At 48.8% G+C, this 21,769-nt stretch overlaps 1 protein-coding gene across 3 annotated transcripts in view; it reads right to left on the bottom strand.

The window, feature by feature from the left end:
• RAB20 (RAB20, member RAS oncogene family) overlaps nucleotides 1-21,565 on the bottom strand; it is a 36,401-nt gene extending 14,836 nt beyond the window's left edge. The window contains exons 1-2 of one of the 3 annotated variants that reach the window (XM_009002221.4): nucleotides 21,195-21,565; nucleotides 4,299-4,516 (exon numbers count right to left, since the gene is read on the bottom strand). In XM_009002221.4, coding sequence (XP_009000469.2) covers nucleotides 4,299-4,338 — 40 coding nt within the window. In that variant the 5' untranslated portion in view covers nucleotides 4,339-4,516; nucleotides 21,195-21,565. The remainder of the gene's footprint in view (nucleotides 1-4,298; nucleotides 4,517-21,194) is intronic. The other 2 variants (XM_035293982.2, XM_002742536.5) reach the window with 2 other exon arrangements.
• Nucleotides 21,566-21,769: the final 204 nt, after the last annotated feature.

The following is a 21,769-nucleotide window of genomic DNA, read 5'->3' on the forward strand; positions in this document are numbered from 1 at the left end:
CAGCAGGGGCAAGGCGGTGAAGGAACCACCCTGTGCACTCGGCTGTGCACTTCCCCTGCATTCGTACTCTGAGACCGAGCCTCCTCCACTGTACTTGGCCAGGGGAGAGCCCCACAATGGTTACCCGTCATCATCTAGGAAAAATCGCATGAAAACTCTGCTCAACTGCACCAGGAAAATACTCCGAGCCAACATCCAGCGGCCGGACATGACTGGGTGTTTAAAACAATCTTGCCCCTCTAAGGCTACAGAATATTCAGGAGACTGGAGCGACCAATGGCTGAAACAGGAGGATTTTATTAAAGGGGACACAGGCTCAGAGGACTGGCATCCCAAGCAAGGCTGAGCCCTGGAGAAAGAAAATGGGGTACTTTTATACCTCCAGGATGACCTAGCAGCTAACAGGTTTACAGAAGCCAGAACAAGGAACAGATAATTTGTAACATGGTTTGTGATGTATGCTGCATTTGAAAGATAGCATTTTGAGAAACCCATTGTACATTCTTTGGGTGTTATTTTGCCCTGTGACCTTGCAGCTGGTCAGCAAGAAAAACAGGACTCCCGAGCTGCCGGGGAACTTTGCTGAGAATGTGGAGGGAATAGATAAGGCAGGTTTTCCAGGGAGTTAGTTAATTTCAAGCAGAGCTGAGGGTTAGGTTTTATATTGAACACAACACAGTAAACTTTATTTTATTATGCAGCAATTACAGACTACCATTTTTATTAGTTAATTTCCCTCTTCACTAATAGTCATGTTTTTCTGCCAGAAGAAAGAACTAAAACTTCAAGACAAATTAATCAATCACAGGAAGAAAGGAAGTGATCAGGTAACATTTTTGAAATAAGCTAATAATTCAAATCTTGTAAACCAATGTAGTTGCTTGCATTTATAGTTGCTTTAATTTTGCTCTGAATAGTCTATGACATTTAAAAGGAATTCAGAAGCATCGCCGTGCTTTATGACGTGACGGAGGACAAGTACTATTCTAGCCCAGCAAGTCCAGGGTTTACGTCGGTAATAAAAGGAAAATCAGTATTGCAGTCCTGCTTAATGACCGTCTACATCCAGAGACTCAACGACCAGGACTGCTCGGCAGACACTGACCGCCTACCATCCAAACCCCAGCCCATGACATGATGGAGCTTTTCTCCTTTTTGAAATAAAAGAGTCTAAACCCAAGACTATTTCCAATTAATGGAACTGCAACACAGGGGCAGAGAAGTATTCCAGGAGCGAGTGTCAGATGCCGTATGAACCACTCGGGTCATCAGCCGCAGGCCAAGTCGTCCCTGCCTGGCTCACTGCTTGGCTTCTGGAAACATGACTAATGTAAGGCGGTAAGAAGCTTAGTTCTCAAATCACTTCACTCTTCAGACATGAATTTACTAAAAATAGTTGAGTGACAAAACCAAATTACTCACACAGAGATGTTCTTCAACACTTCGATATTAACAAAAACAGGCAAGTCCAAAAACACAGACTTATGTAACAGATTTCGCTTTAAAACACTTGCTGGCACCTGCCAGCATATCTAATCCGATCTCCTTCACCTTCAGTAATAATGAATTTTTAGAATGAGATTATCAAATAAAAATGCAGGTATTTGCTAACGTCTCCAATTAAAGTAAAACTAAAATTATTTTGGCTCTCTTCAAAGCAAGTTTTAACTGTTTCAAAGCCAAGACTGAAGTATAAATACCATATTAAGATAACTTTGGAAATCTAAACAGGGAGCCTGGGCGAGGCAGCTCACGTCTGTAATCTCAGCATTTTGGGAGGCTAAGGCAGGCGGATCACCTGAGGTCAGGAGTTCAAAACCAACCTGGCCAAAATGGTAAAACTCATCTCTACTAAAAATATAAAAAAATTAGCCGGGTGTGATGGTGGGCGCCTGTAATCCCGGCTACTCAGGAGGCTGAGGCAGGAGAATCACTTGAACTTGGGCAGCAGAGGTTGCAGTGAGCAGAGATCACGCCACTGCACTCCAGCCTGGGCAACAGAATGAGACTCTGCCTCAAAAAAAAAAAAAAAAAAAATCTAAACACGGTTTTCTCAAACTATCAAATTATGTAGAACAGCGTCTTGTCTAGGGTACTCACTCAGGCAATATCTCAATTACTTCTAGCAGCTTTTCCGTACAGAATAGAAGGTGTTTCTCTCTTTCCTTCTCCATAATACAAAGCCCTCTGAGAAACACATGGCAGATAACAGACATTTTCTTGTGAATTCTGACACAAGAACAAACCCTTTGTAAACAATCACAAGGAAACAAAGGTGTCTTACAGATGTTTGTGATGTCTAGTCTGCTCTTGCTTAGCAGGTTGGGTGAATTCTAATAAAATTCCCCAGGAAGTACATTATCCCTTGTCAGACATCCTAAAATCAGAAATGCCTTCTGGGTGTCATGAGAGGCAACCTGTGGTACCTAGATATAATTTTATGGTGCAAAAACTTCTTTAAATCACTTAGAGTGAAGATTTGGTTTATCATATTAATATTTAATATAATATGCTATCTGTAAAAGTAAAATTTTAAAATAATTAACTCAAAGTCAAATTAATAGAGACAAACGGTAGAGTGGTGGTGGCAGGGGCTGCGGGAAGGGCAAACGAGGACCCACTGTTGAATGAACCATGCAGAGGGTGAGTTCAGGATAAGAAAGTTCCGAAGACACATGGAGTGGGTGGACACACAACAACACGAATGTCCTTCATGCCACTGGATTGGACAACTTAAAAATGCTTAAAACGGGACGGGCGCGGTGGCTCACACCTGTAATCACAGCTGAGGCGGGGAGATCACCTGAGGTCAGGAGTTCGATACCAGCCTGGCCAACATGGTGAAACCCCTTCTCTACTAAAAATATAAAATTAGCAGGGCGTAGTAGTGGGTGCCTGAAATCCCAGCTACTGGGGAGGCTGAGGCAGGAAAATCTCTTGAATCCAGGTGGTGGAGGTTGCAGTGAGCTGAGATCACACCATTGCACTCCAGCCTGGTTAACAAGAGTGAAACTCCATCTCAAAGATTAAAATGGTAAATTTTGCTATGTATATTATACCACAGTAAAAACCTCCACATTATATATGGAATATATACGTATATCTCTCATGCAAAGCAGTCTACTAAGGTGGCCAGGAGCTGGAACAGCATGGTCTCTGCTGCCCCCACCCTCACGGCTCATCTCTGCTGGGGTGCAGCGAGCCCTGCGCAGCTGCCCATGCTCCTGGGATGGGGGGTCACCTGGCCATCAGGCTAAAGTGCAGAATCTGACTCAGGAGGCCTGGCTGGGGCCTAGGCTCTGCTGCTGCCAGCCCGAGGACCTCGCTTAGGGGGAGACGGCCAGGCTTCAGCCTCTCATCCGCCCAAGGCAAGAGACCCCCACTCACTCCAAGTGAAGCCTGACAGGAGTTAATCTTTTCACACCTCCCCACTCTCCTGCCTTCCTCTGACACTCTCCACCTGGTCACCGTCACAGCCAGCAACAGATCACTCCTGCCTGCGGCTGTGGCTGCAGGGTAACAGGCCAGAGTTAATCAGATTTGGAATTAATTCGGTTTAGAATGTGCTTTTGCGACTGCTGTAGAAAAGGGCCTGGTTAATTAAACAGGAGACCAACAGCTTTGGCAAATGGGAACAAAGTATCTTCAAACAGTCCAGAAAGGGTTATCAGCCCAGGCGCAAGAACAGCACAACTGCCGCCCTGAAAGCGCACGTCCTCCTGACCTTCTCATTAGCCGAGAGTCACGAGAAGACTGGCAGCGACAGTGTCAACTCGGAAAGTACCTAAAAGTCCCTCCACTCCTTCTGACTTCTCAGCTTTCAGGACAAGCAGCCAGGTTAGCAGAGAACTGCCTGCCCTGATCTTGGTATTAGTGGGAGTCTCTGGGCTAGAGCCCTTCCAGGGCCTGGGGCTCCGCTTCTTCAGTGTCCCTGCACTGACTGGATCTGATTCCTTTAACCAAGTCAGCCAGAGTGAGACTCCACCTCAAAAAAAAATACCTAAACAGTGTTTTCTCAAAATATCAAATTATTTAGAACACCGTCTTGTCTAGGGTACTCATTCAGGCAATATCTCCATTACTTCTAGCAGCTTCGCTGTGCAGAATAGAAGGCAGGGTTTTTTCCCTTCTCCATAATACAAAGTCCTCCGAGAAACACATGGTAGAGTCCCTCCAGGGACTAGGAGCTAACTGACTGCGAGTTTACTTCAAGTGCCAGGCAGAGTGTGAAGCCACACACACAGACTCACACACACTCACATGCACGCATGTACATGCCATCCCACACACATACTCACAGGTGCATTTCTTTCTCCCCCGTCTGTGTCCACACTTCATACACCCAGAATCAGAGACTGCAGACGCTCACTCGTGGAGGCAGTAACCGGTGACCACCACCAAGACCGGGTGCAAACAGCCCGGGGCAGGAACTGCCAAATAATAAGCGTGTTTGTTGGTGGTGTTTTTAGGGGTTTTTAATCAGAACACTTGCTGTATTTTCTTCTCAGCTTCATGGCTGTATAAATGACAAGCAAAACTTGTACATAGTTAACGTGTACAACACGACATTTTGATGTATTATGAAATGACTACCACTATTAAGCTGATTAACACATCTACACTGCACATAATTTCCACGGGTGTGCAGTGAGACCATTTCAACTCTACCTCTTAGCAAATGTCAAGCCTATGACACGGTACTGTTAATTACAGTCACCTGCCTGTGGCTCTGCATTAGACCTCCAAGACTTATTCAGCCTGCAGAACTGAATCTTTGCAGCCTTTGATTAAAAGCTCCCCAATTCCCTCTCTCCACCCACCTGCCCACCAGCCCCTGGTAACCGCCATTCCACTCAGCTTCAGTGAGTTCAGCTTGTTTAGATGCCATCGGTGAGACCATGCGGTATTTGTCTTTCGTATCTGGCTTATTTCACTTACCATGATGTCCTCCAGGTTCACAAACCAGAATTTCCCCACTGTTTTTAAGCTTGAATAGTGCTCCCTCATGTGTATTTACCACATTTACTTTACCTGTGAACGTTGACGGAAACTTAGGTGATTCTGTATCTTGGCTGCTGTGAACACGAGGGGCAGATGTCTCTGGGAAATACTGATTTCCTTCTTCTGGATAGACACCCAGCAGGGGGATTCTGCATCATTTGTTAGTTCTAGTTTTAGTTTTTTGAGGAACCATCATACCGTCTCCACCACGGCTGCAGCCATTCACATTCCCACCAGCAGTGCGTGTGGTTCTCTTTCCTGCACATGCTCACCAGACTTCCCCTCTGTCTGTCTGATGACAGCCATCCTAGCAGGTGCCACCCGACAGCTCATTGTACTTCTGACCTGGCTCTCTCTGCAATTAGTCTTGTTGAACGTTTTTTCATATACCCGTCGGCCATTCGTACATCTTCTTTTGAGAAATGTCTTTTCAGTTCAGGAACTTTGCTCAGTTTACTTTTACTTTTATTTTTATTCTAGAGACAAGGCCTCATTCTGTCACCCAGGCTGGAGTATGGTGATGTGATCTCGGCCCACTGTAACCTCAAACTCCTGGGCTCAAGTGATCCTCCTGCCTCAGCCTCCCAAGTAGGTGAGACTACAGGCATGCAACACCTCACGTGGCTAATTTATCTTTTTCTTCCTCCCCCTCCCCCTCCCCCCCGCCTTCTTCTTCTGGCAGGGTCTTGTTATGTTGCCCAGGCTGTTCTTGAACTCCTGGCCTCAAGTGATCCTCTGACATCTCGGCCTCCCAAAGTGCTGGGATTACAGGTGCAAACCACAGTGCACGGCCCTTTACTCGCTGTTTAATCTGGTTACTTGTTTTCTTGTTACTGAGTTGTCTGAGTTCCTTATATGTCTGAATATTAATCCCTTATCAGCCATATGCTTTCCAAGTATCTCCTCCCATTCTGGAGGCTTTCTCTTTATTCTGTTGATTGTTTCTTCTGTTTGGCAGAAGCCTTTTGGTTTGATGCCAAACCATTTGTCTATGTTTGCTTTTGTTCTCTGTGCTTGGAGTCACATAAAAAAGAATCATTAGCCAGACCAATGTTGCAAAGGTTTTTTCTTATGTTTTCTTCTAATAGTTTTATAGTTTCAGGTCTTATGCTTCAAACATTAATCAAATATGGGTTTTGTTTTTGTTTTTGTTTTTTTTTGAGATGGAGTCTCACTTTGTCACCCGGGCTGGAGTCCAGTGGCACGATCTTGGCTCATTGCAACCTCCAACTCCTGGGTTCAAGCGATTCTCCTGCCTTAGCCTCCTGAGTAGATGGGATTACAGGTACCTGCCACCATGCCCAGCTAATTTTTGTATTTTTAGAAGAGATGGGATTTCACCATGTTGGTCAGGCTAGTCTGAAACTCCTGACCTCAAGTGATCTGCCCACCTCAGCCTCCCAAAGTGCTGGGATTACAGGCATCAGCCACCATGCCCAGCCTGAGTTTTGATATGGTGTGAGACAAGTTCTGGTTTTGTTCTTCTGCATATGGATATCCAGTTTCCCTGGTACCATTTATTGAAGAGGCTGTCCCTTCCCCAAAGGTTCTTGGCATCTTTGTCAAAGATCAATTGACAGTAAATGTGTGGATTTGTTTCTGGGTACTCTACTCTGTTCCATTGGTCAGTGTGTCTATTTTCATGCTGGTGCCATGCTGTCTTGATTACTATAGCTTTGTAGCATATTTTGAAGTCAGACAGTGTGATACCTCCAGCTTTATTCTTGCTCAAAATTAAGCAAGAATTTCTGGCTATTCTGAGTCTTTTGTGGTTCCACATAAATTTTAGAATTTTTTTTTCTATTTCTGTACAAAATGCCATTGGAATACTGACAGTGATTGCATTGAATCTATGAGTGGGATTTTAAAGCAATTCTACCTTGACACGTGGCAAAAAATAATTTTCCAAAAAGGGTAAAATTATGACTCTAATACAGACATAAAAATAAAGACACATTAAAGATCTCCTTGAACTTATTCAATGAAGGAGCCAGGCCTAGATCATAACCAGCTCTAAGTTGTCAAAAAGGCAGAGAGATGTGTGGCATAGACAGACAGGAACACCAGAGCTTGTGGAGGGTAACATCTAGGGAGACACACAAAGAACCAGAGAGGAGTGCCGCCGTGGGCATGGAAATGCAGGCAGAGCGCCTTGCTGCGGGAAAGTGACACACCACACACCCTCAAATCTCAAGTAGGTCTCTGATATGGTTTGGCTGTGTCCCCATTCAAATCTCAGCTTGAATTGTATCTCCCAGAATTCCCACATGTTGTGGGAGGGACCGAGGGGGAGTTAATTGAAATACGGGGGCATAGTCTTTCCCATGCTATTCTCGTGGTAGCGAGTAAGTCTCATGAGATCTGATGGGTTTATCAGGGGTTTCTGCTTTTGCTTCTTCCTCATTTTCTCCTGTGGCCACCATGTAAGAAGTGCCTTTTGCCTCCTGCCATGATTCTGAGGCCTCCCCACCCATGTGGAACTGTAAGTCCAATTAAACCATTTTTTCACACTCAATGAGTGTTCACTCTACACACATCAGGATATTAAAACTAGAAGGAGCTTGGAGATCCTTATGCTGAGATGGTGACTGAGGTGGACGCATGGGCCCCCCCAGAGTTTGGAAGAGTCTAGAGAAGTGCATGAGGGCCGCCCTGGGAAGATGATAAAACCCCTGCACTCCCCTCAAAAAGAAGGAAAGACAAAGCAACATATGGAAAGGGCACAATAGCAGTCTCTGAAATATGGCCTGTAATGCTGAGGGCCTCTTTACCGTCCTCCGTTCTCTATTATTAAGCAGTTAATGACTACTAATGAATGACTTGCTGAGGGAAAGTGACGCACCACATGCCCTCAAATCTCAAGTAGGTCTCTGATATGGTTTGGCTGTGGCCCCATTCAAATCGCAACTTGAATCGTATCTCCCAGAATTCCCACCTGTTGTGGGAGGGACCCAGGGGGAGGTAATGCTGACAGAGCCTTGATGTGGGGAAATGCTGCATGTACTTCTGAGCTCTGCGTTCCTGTTTCGTGATCTGACTCCACAGAAACACCGTGATTCCTGCAGTCTGCACTCGGAAGCCAGGATCAAGCATAGAGCAAAGCAGACGAAAAGTCAATGTCCAACCAGAGCCATTCCAACAGTAACTCTGGAAGTGAGTCCTTCACATAGCAGAGAAACCCCATGCGATAGGCACCCACAAAAGCCTCAGCCATTTAATCCTTATCACCCCACACAAAGGCACCTAAGATGTGCCAGGAGAAGAAGATGACATTTTATTATCAAGAGTCGAGCACCACGGGGGCCTTACACATCCATGATCTTATTCAAGCTTCTAACTGGCCCTGGAAATAAGGTTTATTACAACAGTTTTAAGATGAGATCACTGGGCTGGGCGTGCTGGCTCAAGCCTATAATCCCAGCACTTTGGGAGGCCAAGGCAGGTGGATCACAAGGTCAAGAGATCGAGACCATCCTGGTCAACATGGTAAAACCCCGTCTCTACTAAAAATACAAAAAATTAGCTGGGCATGGTGGCGCGTGCCTGTAATCCCAGCTACTCAGGAGGCTGAGGCAGGAGAATTGCCTGAACCCAAGAGGCGGAGGTTGCGGTGAGCCGAGATCGCGCCATTGCACTCCAGCCTGGATAACAAGAGCGAAACTCCGTCTCAAAAAAAAAAGATGAGATCACTGAGACTCAGAGACAGCTTCATATCTTCATCTTGTTTTCTAAAAGTGTTCCAACTGATTCACCTAAAAAGAAAATGTGCTGATCCCAAATACAGACATGAGGGGCAGGTATCACCCCTAAAATTCATCTATTTGGGCATCATAAATCGTTTCAAGTTACCGCCATGAGACGGTTGCTTCCCGAAAGGCGTTCCAACCCACAGACAAGCACAGTTACGGATGAGTCCCATTTCTAAGTAGAAACGTCTCATTTTTTATTGATGCACTCAGAGGCTCTGCAGGCCGCCCTTGGTCTGTGTGACAGGGCCACTAAGTGTGTGTCACAGCATGGTGCTGTGACGCCCAGCCTCACAAATCTTGACTGACCCGGAGCATTTGTGAGCAGTACAAGCTGAACTTCTGTATTTTGTTTTTCGGGGATTGTTCTGAGGCAGGGTCTCACTCATTCGCCCAGGCTGGAGTGTAGTGGTGCACTGACAGCCAGCTCACTGCAGCTTCAAGCTCTCAGACTCAAGTGATCCTCCCACCTCAGCCTCCCCCGTAGCTGAACCTACAGGTGTGCACCACCATGCCTGGCAAATTTTTTTCAGTTTTTAGTAGAGACAGGGTCTCACTATGTCGCAACAACTGGCTGGTCTCTATCTTCTGGGCCTCGAGGGATCCTTCCATCTGAGTCTCCCAGAGCGCTGTGATTAAGGCGTGAGCCACCACGCCTGGCCAAGTGAAGTTTAGAATGTGTTCTTCCTTCTCAAGGACTCACATGTCAGAAACCTGGAATGCTACCAATCAAGGCCAGGAAGCTGACTGTTGTGCCAAATCACAGCATTCTACACGGCGCCTCCTCTAACCAGACTCCCGGACTAGAGCGGCCAAGGTCAGGGAAGGGGACGGACCCCTGCCTCAAACACACTGAATCAGCTGGCTCTGCATAAATGAGGAAGCGCATCTCAGACACGAGGTGCGATGAGCTTCCTGCGTGAATGAAGTGCGTGTAACTCCACATGGGGAAAGTGTCAACAGGAATCTTAATACACTGATCTTGTTAATTATAAGACAGGCCAAAGGTTGGAACTATTTTCATTTGCCACCGTTGGGTGCAACAGAACTTTTCTAGTTCACAGGCACGCCACACACAAAATAGAATGTACCCGGATATACACGTATTACATTGTGTGAGTGAATGCAGAGCTGGAGCCATTCTTCTCCGGTCTCACTCTCATTTTAGGACAGAAGTCACTTCTGTGAAGGACACAGCAGTCGTGGTGACATAACCCGCATAAGCCTAGATGGGATCCCGACTCCGCCCCTTCCTGGAGCATCACCTTGCTACCTGCTAGGCCAGAGAGGATTAAAGGAGCTAAAATGGGGAAGCATTTCGCATAGCCTCTGGCACGAACCGAGCACTGTGGAAGCATCAGCTATAATGTGGCCACAGTCTGCAGACTGGAACCTCAGTCTTGGGAGGCCTGCCTGACCCCACCGGCTAATGATGGCTGATCAGCCCACACAACAGCATTGCAAATAGGCCGGCCCGTTTATTCTTTGTATCTGAACACTCACTTTCAAATATAGGTAAGCATTTCAGATATAACCTGGAGCAAAAAAAGTTTCCTATAGCAGGTATTCTATAACCACCAGAGCAAGTCTTTATGCCTGTGAAGGCTCTTAGTAATAAAATGAAGAACTTGCAAAAAAATAAATAGGAAACTTGGTCAGCAGAATAAAAACTAAAGACGGTGTCTCCTCAAGGCAGCTTCAGTTAGACTGCTACATCTTTGTGATCCAACAATTTTTTTTTAATTTTAAATAATGCAAGGCAGAATGGTAGATTTTAAAATACCATAATTAGGCTGGGCATGCTGGCTCACACCTGCTATCCCAGCATCTTGGAAGGCCCAGGTGGGTAGATCACTTGAGTCAGGAGTTCGAGACCAGCCTGACCAACATGGTGAAACCCCATCTCTGCTAAAAATACAAGAATTAGCCAAGTGTGATGATGATGTCTGTCATCCCGGCTACTTGGGAGGGTGACACAAGAATCACCTGAACCTGCGAGGCAGAGACTGCGGCAAGCCGAGATCACACCACTGCACTCCAGCCTGCACAACAGAGTGAGACTCTATCTCAAAAAACAAAAACAAAATATCATAATTTTAATCTGTGAGTATGAGTTGGTGTACCAGCACTGGCATTCCATAAAACAAACTATTCTTTTCTAACTAATTCCACGTAGGCCGCGAGTCTTTTAAGAAGATGCCCGACTTGGAAGTTTTCCATGTCTTAGGATTTTTAATAAAACGTTAACAATTAAACAGTTATTGGTCAAATGCATACTGTGCATTTGCAGAAATAAAAAAGAGCAAATATGTAGTAAGTCTTTCATGTTTCCCAGTAGCATAAGTTTTACGCATGTATGCTCATGCGTATCATACAGTATGTACTTATTTAACAACAAAAACAGCCAAACTCTGTAAAATGAAGAGATTGATTCTAAGCCAAATGTGAGTGACTATGGCCCACGCCGCAGCCCTCAGGGAACCCTGAGAACTGTGTTCCAGGTGGTTGGGGTGCAGCTTGGTTTTATACACTTTAGGGAGACATGAGGTGGGTGGATCACTTGAGGTCAGGAGTTTAAGACCAGCCTAGGCAACATGGTGAAACCCCATCTCTACTAAAAACACAAAAATTAGTCAGGTGTGGTGGTGCACGCCTATAGTCCCAGCTACTCGGGAGGCTGAGGCAGGAGAATTGCTTGAACCTGGTAGGTGGAGGTTGCAGTGAGCCAAGATCACACCACTGCACTCCAACCTGGACAACAGAATGGAACAAACAAACAAACTCAAAAAAAATAAACAAACAAACAAAACTCCTCTCATTCTAGAAACGTCTACAATTCAGTCTAACCTGCCTCCATCCTCATGAAGGTACCAGGGCAGTGTGGTGGGTGCACCTGTCTTCTTGGTTAGGTTTGTTCTGTTTCTGTTTGGTGTGGGGTTTGTCTGTGTGTGCGGCTCCAGCGTGAGGGGTCCAGGTTCCATCATAGCCTTTTAACCACCTCAGTGATGGGAAGGGTGGACTTGGATAAAAACCAACCTCAGGCCGGGCGCGGTGGCTCACGCCTGTAATCTCAGCACTTTGGGAGGCAGAGGCAGGTGGATCACTAGGTCAAGAGAGGGGGACCATCCTGGTCAACATGGTGAAACCCCCTCTCTACTAAAAATACAAAAAATTAGCTGGGCATGGTGGTGCGTGCCTGTAATCCCCGCTACTCAGGAGGCTGAAGCAGGAGAATTGCCTGAACCCAGGAGGCGGAGGTTGCGGTGAGCCGAGATCGCGCCATTGCACTCCAGCCTGGGTAAGAAGAGTGAAACTCCGTCTCAAAAAAAAAAAAAAAAAATCTCAAATCTGTGCTCCCCAACCTGGAGTGCAACCTGGGCCAAGCTCCCAAGGCTCTCTGGGCCTCAGCTTCCTCTTCTGCACAGAGAGGGGAAGATAACACCAAGCACACAAAGTGGATGCCAGGACGACACGGACAATGCCAGAAGCCCCTGAGTGTGATGTCTGGCACCCAGGACGCATGGTCAACGCCTGCTCTTCTCACAGGACGGGGTCCAGCGAAGTAAGGTCTGAACATGTGTCTGATGAATGAAAGTGTCCCAGGCCTGTTTCACAGGCCACTCCCCCGACTCCCTCGCAGAACCCCAGCACCAGGTAGCTGAGCTATTTCAGAGGCTCAAGACCAGCTCTCAGAGAGCGGCCAGGCTAGAGGGAGGAAAGACATCCATTCGATCAGCATCTTGTGAGTCCACAAAACGAATCAGCAAATATTTCTGAAATGCTTTGCTCGGAGCTACAGGCTTCTGATGGCCTGTGTTAGAACAGAAGCTGCTAAACGTTGAGTGTGTTGGTTTGTGTCAGCCTGGGTTAAGCAGGAAGGAAGATTTCAGACAAAGCTGAATTCTTGAATACAAATTCATTTTGCCTGTGCCCTTTGACATTCCTGAATTTCAGGCTTCTTCAGCCTGAATCTGGAATCAGGGAACTCCCTGCCTAGTCTTTTCATCTGTGGCTCCGGGTTCACCATTCTGACAGACACCTTCACGGTCTTTCCTTGCAGTGCTGGTGCCTTAGGCCTCAGGAAACCAAGTATTTCTCTCTGACCTTCTCCCACCCTCCTTTGGCCTGTCCCAGGAGGACTCTTAAGGGGATCATGCGTCATTAGGACGTCCTTCCGGAGAGGGTCCTGCCCCATAGCCTAGAGAAGGGAATGCTGCAGAGGCCTCAGGGAATCTGGACAGACGGGCCTTGCCGGGCTTGGAGCACACCCTTTTTGCCCAATCACACTTTTTTAAATTCATTTTTTTATTTTTTGTTTTTATTCTTTGTTTAATTGAGATGGGGTCTTGCTCTGTTGTCCAGGTTAGAGTGCAGTGGCACAGTCTCAGCTCACTGCAACCTCCACCTCCTAAGTTCAAACAATCCTCTCGCCTCAGCCTCCCGAGTGTCTGGGACTGCAGGCCCGCACCACCACACCCAGCTAATTTTTGTATTTTTAGTAGACACGGGGTCTCGCCATGTTGGTCAAGCTGGTCTCGAACTCCTGACCTCAAGTGATCTGCCCTCCTCGGCCTCCCAAAGTGCTGGGATGACAGCCTGAACCGCCACGCCCGGCTTGTCCAATCACATTTTGACATGGTTCCCTGTGCCTCAATCACAGACAAGCAATGAAGTCTCCATAAGAGGCCGAGAGGACAGGGGTCAGGGAGCTCCCGGAAAGTCGAGCACGTGAAGGCTGACAGGAAGGTGAAGAAGAACTCACCCCCATGCCACGAAGGCTGGCCACCCCAACTCCGTGGCACCCCAATTCCTTGGCCCCCCTTCCAGACCTTGTTCCATATGTCTGTTCCTGTGACCGTTCATGGATCTCTTGAGCCCAGGAATTCAAGACCAGCCTGAACAACATACTGAGACACCCGTCTCTACAATAAAAATAATAATAATAATACAAAAATTAGCCAGGCATGGTGGTGCAGTAGTCCCAGCTGAGAGGTGGAAGGATCACTTGAGCCCAGGAGGTTGAGGCTGCAGTGAGCTGAAATCACACCACTGCACTCCAGCCTGGGTGACAGAAGAAGACCCTGCCTCAAAAAAATAAGTAAGACGGGCACAGTGGCTCACACCCATAATCCCAACATTTTGGGAGACCAAGACAGGCAAATTACTTGAGGTCAGGAGTTCAAGCCTACCCTGACCAACATAGTGAAACCCGTCTCCACTAAAAATACAAAAATTAGCCGGGCATGGTGGCAGGCACCTGTAATCCCAGCTACTTGGGAGACTGAGGCATGATACTCACCTGAACCCAGGAGGTGGAGGTTCCAGTGAGCGGAGATCATGCCATTGCACTCCCACCTGGGCGATAGAGCAAGACTCCATCTCAAAAAAAATTTAAAAGTTAATAAAATGAATATTCTATTTCTCCAGAGAACTTAGGATAACAAAACATGAAATTGTCTCCCAAAGGCTTTCAGTGTAACTCAGGTGTTCATTAACAAATACAGTTGACCTTAATTAAGTTTCTCCTGAACACACAGCACACTAATGAGCCTGCAAAGCCCCTTGGCACCCCTGGGATTCCCAGGCGCCACTCCAGGAGGCTCTGGGCCGAGCCTCCCAGCACACACTGCTCGCAAGCGGCCACTGTGCCCTGCCGTCTCCAAGTATAATGTCGCTTTGTCCACTCCTGCTGAGGCCAGGACAATCAATTCTCTTTCTCCCATCTTAACACCCACATTCATATGCAGGCCACTGTCTCTGGTTAATAAAGCAGAGGAACTCTACGAACGAGACCATGCACGCAAAGTCCTCAGCCACGTGGCCACGCGGCAGGTCTCCCTTCCAGATACAAACCTCTACTGGCGTTTCCTCCAAGGTCTCGTGTTCAGAGGGAGCTGGTGTTCATCTTAAACCCACCCTCACTCCACTCTAGCTCAGCACACACACCGTGGAAACGTGAGAGCTGCTTGTTGAGTTAATGAATCGTCAGGGCCTACAATCGCTGAATGCTAAACCTTTTTGGAAGGGTCTATACCTATGGGAACAGACTTCTAGAGGAGCATTAGCTCCTTTACACAACCTAAACCGGAGATCAGCAAACGTTTGCTGCAAAGGGCCAGTGAGTAAATATGTTTGACTTTCGGTGCTGTACGGTCTCTGTTACAATGACTCAACTCTGCCCTCCCAAGGTGAAAGCAACTGTAGACAATGCATTTAAGTGCAAGCATGTGGCTGTGCCAATAAAACTTTATTTACAACAACCAGCGAAAGGCCTGCATCAGTCCCTGGATCTGTAGAAAGACCATGTAATTGACCAAATGGTCTCCAGTCACACAAACTCTAATTGTCAGGCTGAGGGTCACCATATAAAGACCTCAAAACTCACCCAGAAGCATCTCCTAAGTGAGGCTAAAATAGAAATTAATATAATAGGAAAGCCAGCTAAAATCTGATTCCTGGTTGGGCACAGTGGCTCATGCCTCTAATGCAAGAACTTTGGGAGGCCAGGGTAGGGGGATTGCTTTAGCCCAGGAGTTCAAGACCAGCTTGGGCAATGCAGCAAGACCCCATCCCTACAAAAAAAAAATTTTTTTTTTAATATTGACCAGGCATGGTGGTACACACCTGTGGTTCCAGCTACTCAGGAGGCTGAGGTGGAAGGATCGCTGGAGCCTGGGAGGTTGAAGTTACAGTGAGCTGTGGTCACCCCACTGCACTCCGGCTGAGACAGGTAGAGGAAGCTCCCTCACAGCTGGGGCAGAGGACGCTAGGGAAGTATAAACGTGAGTCAGGCTTTGCCTTCTGTGAAGAAAACCAGTCATCAGCAGGCCCCCTGCTCGACTCCAAATAGCAAAGGAAGAAATTAAATACGGCCGGGTCTCCCAGACTGCTGAGCCCTTGGGTGGCAGACAGCGCCTTTTATTCTCCTTACCACAGCCACCTCGAGTGTCCCCTGCCTTCCCTCCCCTCGCCTTAGCCTCCCCATTTATCAGGTACTTGTTTGGGGGCCCAGCTGAGCCCCCCTCACCCTTTGTGACCTGCCTTAATCTTGGTGACAGGCACCCAAGGCCAGGAGACAAATGTTTGTTTACCAAAAGTCACATGGTGCGTCCTCATTCTGGACACGGTTCAGATAACTGCCAATGTTAACTTGCTGACCCCTAACAACGCTCAGGCAGTGCCCCTTCCTCCCAGTGTTAACTTGCTGACCCCTAACAATGCCCAGGCGGTGTCCCTTTCTCCCATTATTATACAGAAAGAACCCGGTGCAAAAGGAGGTGACACAGCCACAGCCTCAGCTGTGATCCCACGAAATCACAGATGTCTTTAAAACCCCTGGAAGAGGGAGACAGTGGGGCCGGTTCAGAAGGATGCTATCTAGGACAGACCTGACCTGGCTGCCTTTCCAGAGAGAAGATGAAGCCAGGAAATTGGGCAGGCTCCAGAGGCCCGGAAAGTCTAAGAAACAGGTTCCTCCCCTCAGGCTCCAGAAAGGAACACAGTCCTGCAAGCTTTGACTTCAGCCCAGTGAGAGGCCATTTAGGACTTCTGACCTCCAGGATACTAACACAATAAATCTATTGTTTTTATTTATTTATTTATTTAAGACAGGGTCTTGCTCTGCTGACCAAGCTGGAGTGCAGTGGCACGATCATGGCTCACTGCAGCCTCAACCTCCCAGGCGCAAGAAATCCTCTTACCTCAGCCTCCCACGTAGCTGGAACTACAGGTATGCACCACTGCACTTGGCTAACTTTTTATTCTTTGTAGAGACAGTCTCTCTGTGTTGCCCAGGCTGGTCTTGAACACCTGGGCTCAAGTAATCCTCCCCCTTCAACCTCCTAAAGTCCTAGGATTACAGGCAGGAGCTACCACGTCCAGCAAATTTGTGTTGTTTTAATTAACTAATTCGTTACAGCAGCAATAAGAAACGGATACAGATTTTGGGTCTGGGAGAAGAGAGAGGCTGCCATGAACATGGAAGTGGCTTTAGAACTGGGCAATGGCAGATCTGGGAGGATTTGAGCATCATGAGAGGGTAGCCTGGATTAGCCTAAACAGATGGCCAGCAGGAAGGTGCACGTGAACCGCTCTGTTGGTGAAGAATCAGAAGGAAGTGAGAAGCACAGCAGAGAAAACCTGCATTCCCATAGTGAAGAGCTCCACTAGGAGAAGCCAATTACAGGTGGAAGCCTGAGGTTGGAATGAGGATTGCATTATTGGAAGCTGGAGGACCAGGGATGTGGTACTGGAGAGCTCAGCTGAGTCTTACCCCACAGCTATGAGAGAAGTCAAACCATATGCGACGAAGCTGGATATTTAGCTGAGGAGATTTCCAAGCAAAGTGTGGAAGGTGTGGATTTTTCTTGCTGTTTACATTAAGATGATGAAGAACAGATAGGATGAGAGAAGAATTGCTGAACGAAGAGGAGCAGGGTTTGGTGATGTGGGTAGTCCTCAGCCATGCAGATTGCTGGGAAGCTCACACTATGAGGCCCACCATCCAGAATGCCTGTGCTGGAGAGCAGGCCCACCATCTGGAACACCTGCACTGAAGACCAGGCCCTGGCACGGCCATACAACCTTCTGTTGGTGCCTCAGAAGGACCCAAAGGCCAGAGCATTCAGTCACCCAGAGGACTCTGAAGAGACCAGGATGTGGACACCTTTTGGAGGGGGCCACTATTCTGTTGTCACAGCCTGGCCTCAGGCCCCCACAGACGTGCATCCATTCCACATGCAAAATGCACTCACTCCCTCGACACCCGGTCCCCACAGATGCAGTTGGATCTGAATGCCGGTGCACAGAAGCGGCTCAAATCTGGGTTCCTGCTGCCTTCTAAGCTGAGTTTTCAAGGGCCAGGTACCAGAGATGCAAACGTGAGCCAGGTACTGCCCCCCCCACCCCCTGGCTGCCAGGCCGCGGCCTTGAGGAGGGAAGGAAAAGGAATGTAGAGGGCATCATGTCTCCAGGGATCTGGGAAACAGCTCTGTCCTGGGCACACCAGGTGCTTTCTTATCACCCCGTCGTATTTTCTTCAGAGCAACAATCAGATGTGAAGCTGTACCATTCACTTCTTGCCTGCCTTCCCCCTCCTCTGGAATCTAGAGCCTGCAGAGCAGCAGCCAGCGACCTGCTCACTGCTGGAGTATGAGCGCCCAAACAGTGCCCAGCACCAGGGAAGCTCAGTTAATATTTGCCAAAATCACAACACCGTTGTAGACCGTTGAGCAATCGGGAGACAGAGAGGAACCCAGGGGCATGTTCTCCAGGACTCTGCCTCCTCGCTGAGCAACCTCCTCTTGCTCCCTGGATTATCCACCTCTGCACAGCAACCACTCCACATCTGTGTGCCCAATTAGACAATGGTTGGGAGTGACAAGGGCCCCCTAAAAGGGCATAATGGGATGAGGTGTGCTAGAGTTGGATGAACCAAGTTCTAAATCCCACTTAACCTCTGCTGTCCTCCCATCTTTTTATTTATTTTATTTTATTTTTTTTGATGGAGTCTTGCTCTTGTTGCTGAGGCTGGAGTGCAGTGGCACAATCTGGTTCACCACACCCTCCACTCCCGGGTTCAAGCAATTCTCCTGCTGCAGCCTCCCAAGGAGCTAGGATTACAGACCCCAGCCAACACACCCAGCTATTTTTGTATTTTTAGTAGAGATGGGGGTTCACCACGTTGGCCAGGCTGGTCTCGAACTCCTGACCTCAGGTATCTGCCGGCCTCAGCCTCCCAAAGTGTTGGGATGACAGACAAGAGCCAAGGCCCCAGCCCTGTCTTCCCATCTTTAACATGCAAATGACCACACCTCCCTCTGGAGGACTGTTCTGTCACCGGACTAGGCAATGCACTTCCGCCCTGACTCCGCTATTCTCCCTCTTCAGCTCCATCCACCGCCCGCCTTGGGGGCCACAAGCAGCCAGGTACTGGGTGTAGATCGACCCCATGCAAGCATTTTTCCTGTGAAACATCCCGTCACCCTCCACACCCCTGCACCCTCACCCCAGCCCACCCTGCCTGTGTTGCTAAAAGCAACTTCAAAAGGTTCCTCCTCTGGCTAGTCCTTCTCTTTCTACCTTGGTTATGACCATTACAACAAAAACAACTTGAGATGGGATGGAAAGATTCAGGAGCTAAACAAAAGGAGGAAAAGAATGGAGTCTCCTGCAAGTTAAACTCTGAATTTCCATCCATGATTATGGAAAAGGCATCTGTTCCTACCTCTCTTTTCCCTTCAAGGACCCAGTCAGGCCACAGGCCACTGAGGAGCCAGGCATGGGTGCCCTCTGCCCCTGCCAACTCTGGGCCAGGGCTGCCTGAGTGTGTACACAGGAGATCAGGAAGGTGAAGAAGGGGACTGCCCACCCTCTGCTCTGAGGAGCTCTACTAGACTCACCCTTAGGGTCTTTTGAACAAACAGCAGCAGCAGCCTCGACTGCCAGGAAATGAGCTGCTGCCCCCACCCCCAGGAACTCTTCAAGACATCTAGGACGTCACATCAGCACAACTGCCAAAATCCTCTGGTGATCAAGATTCTGGCTGCATCATGTCCTTGGTGCTGAAGAATCAAGAGACCAGTGGAAACGAAACTGCCACTTCACTCCCTTCGACGCAGGGGCCCATTCAAGCACCAAAGGACAGCTCTTGTTCCAGAAACATCAGTCGCTGCGTGTTAAGAGTCTGCCTCCAACGGTGGCCACTACGGGGGCTTCGGTTTGGGTCCCCCCGTAGCACTCCTGCATCCACTTTGTAACTCGTAAACCAGTGCACTAGTAAATCCCAGCCAGCCAGCAAACGCGGCAGAGGGGCAAAGCTTTGTATAAAAGCAAATTGGGTTTGACTTGACTTTGTACAAAAGCAAACTGGGTTTGTGCATTGGGTTTGATTTGACTCCTAGAGCTTGCGTTCCATCATTACCAAATGCTCAGTGTGAGGGAATCAGCTCAATAAACCTCACCCTGCAGCCTGGCAGGGGGGGAAGGCAGAGTTGGAGCAAAGATCAGGGAAATGCACATCTTTACCTGAGGGACGCTGTTTTCACAGGATGATTGCCAATAAATTAGTCACGATGTTAACTGGGATAATAATAAAAACACAAAGCATCAAAGAAGGCAGAAGGGAGGGGGAGAATTGGAAGTACCTCTGTGAACTTCGTTAATTCAGGCTTAAACAGAGAATTCATCATGATTTTGTTTATCAGCACATTGGTGCATCTGAGATGGCAATTAAAACATTTCGAACGGGGCCTTTGGGTATATGACTTTTTAAAGTGCTGACGTCAGAACTTTCAGAGTTTCAGGCTTCTAAAAACTCACACTCATTGAAAATGTGTCATACTACTTCCAGTTTCTTCATTCCGTTACAGTATCTTACTGTTTTTTAAGGGGGAGTGAATCTATTCTATTACAATGTTACAATCACCAGTGTCATTTTCCAAAGTTAAACAGCTTGAATTGAGATCCTCAAAGTTGTACTTTTGAAAAGTCACACCCGGACGCTGTGGCTCACGCCTGTAATCCCAGCACTTTGGGAGTCCGAGGCAGGTGGATCACGAGGTCAGGAGTTCAAGACCAACCTGGCCAAGATGACAAAACCCCGTCTCCACTAAAAACTACAAAAATTAGCCGGGCGCGGAGGCAGGCGCCCGTAAGCCCAGCTACTCGGGAGACTGACGCAAGAGAGTCGCTGGAACCGGGCGGCAGAGGTTGCAGGGAGCTGAGATCGCGCCACCCACACTCCAGCCTGGGCGACAGAGTGAGACTCCGTCTCAAAAAAAAAAAAAAGTCACAAATACTACATACTAAAAATAACTCATTACCTATCTTAAAAATGCCTCCACAGTAAGTTACTCCAAACCCATGTGACGCATTTGAGACAAGATCAAGCAGAAGATAAACTGTAACAAGATCAAGCAGAAGATAAACTGTAACAGGCGGATACGCTCCGGGCCCGGGAGGTCCAGAGGCTCCAGTTCTGTGTCCTCCCTCCCGACTAAACCCAGCAGGAGAAACTCTGTGCCTCAGTTTTCTCTTTCTTAACAAGGGGCTAATAACACCAGCTCTGCTCGCCCCTCGAGCGCATCTCAACGGAGATCCTGTTCCTGTGGGTACTTAAAAACTGAAAATACCCAACTGAGCAGCCACAGGAGCGTCTCTGGTTCCCAGGGCAGCAGAGCAGGAGCGCGGGGCTCGGGAGCAAAGGCCGCTGAGGGACACCAGCGACCCGCGCGCTCTCTGCACCCTGGATTGTCGCCGAGATCACCGAGTGTCTGAGCAGGCGGAGCTCAGCCCAACCAGCAAGGGAGGACAAGTGGGAAGCCCCGGGAAGGGCATCCGCTGTCCGAGGCCGGGACCCTGAGCGCGTCCGGTCCCCCCGCTGGAAGCCCCGCGCCCCGGTCCCCCGGGAGCCCCAGCGCGGCGTGTCTCCGGCGGCGCCGGCCTCACCTGCCGTGTCCCAAATGGAGATGTTGTAGGAGCGCCACTGCTTCAGGTAGAAGGCGCCGCCCACCGTGCTGACCGTGTCCGGGAAGCGCCGCTCCATGTACCGCTGCAGCAGCGACGTCTTCCCCACGTTCATGTCCCCCAGCAGCACGATCTTGCTGTCGGGCTTCCGCATCTTCCCGCAGGACCCCCGCGGCGCCCCGCGCGCTCTCCCCGAGGCTGGCAGGCTCGTGCGCCCCGGGCGCGGCTGGAGGAGCGGATCCCGGACTCGCGGGGACCCGGATTCCCGTGAACGCTGCGGGACCTTCGCCTCCGGACGCCCAGGAGCGCAGGCGAGGAAGCGCGTGTGTGCGCACGGGCGGGAGCTGGGGACTGAGCCCCGCGCCCACGGAGGGGGCCCGGCCCTCGGCGGCTCCACCCCGCCTCCGCCCCTGCCCCCGCCCCTCCACCGCCCGGACCCGCCCCCACCCCGTCCTCCACCCGCGCCCCGCCGCGCCCCTGCTGGACTTCGCTCTTTCGCAAGAATCCGAGCTGTCCGGCGGGCGCCCAGGGCTGCTGCAGGGTGGAAAATGAAAGTT

Source organism: Callithrix jacchus, chromosome 1 (genome assembly GCF_049354715.1).
Source record: "Callithrix jacchus isolate 240 chromosome 1, calJac240_pri, whole genome shotgun sequence".
In the NCBI taxonomy this organism is placed as follows: domain Eukaryota; kingdom Metazoa; phylum Chordata; class Mammalia; order Primates; family Cebidae; genus Callithrix; species Callithrix jacchus.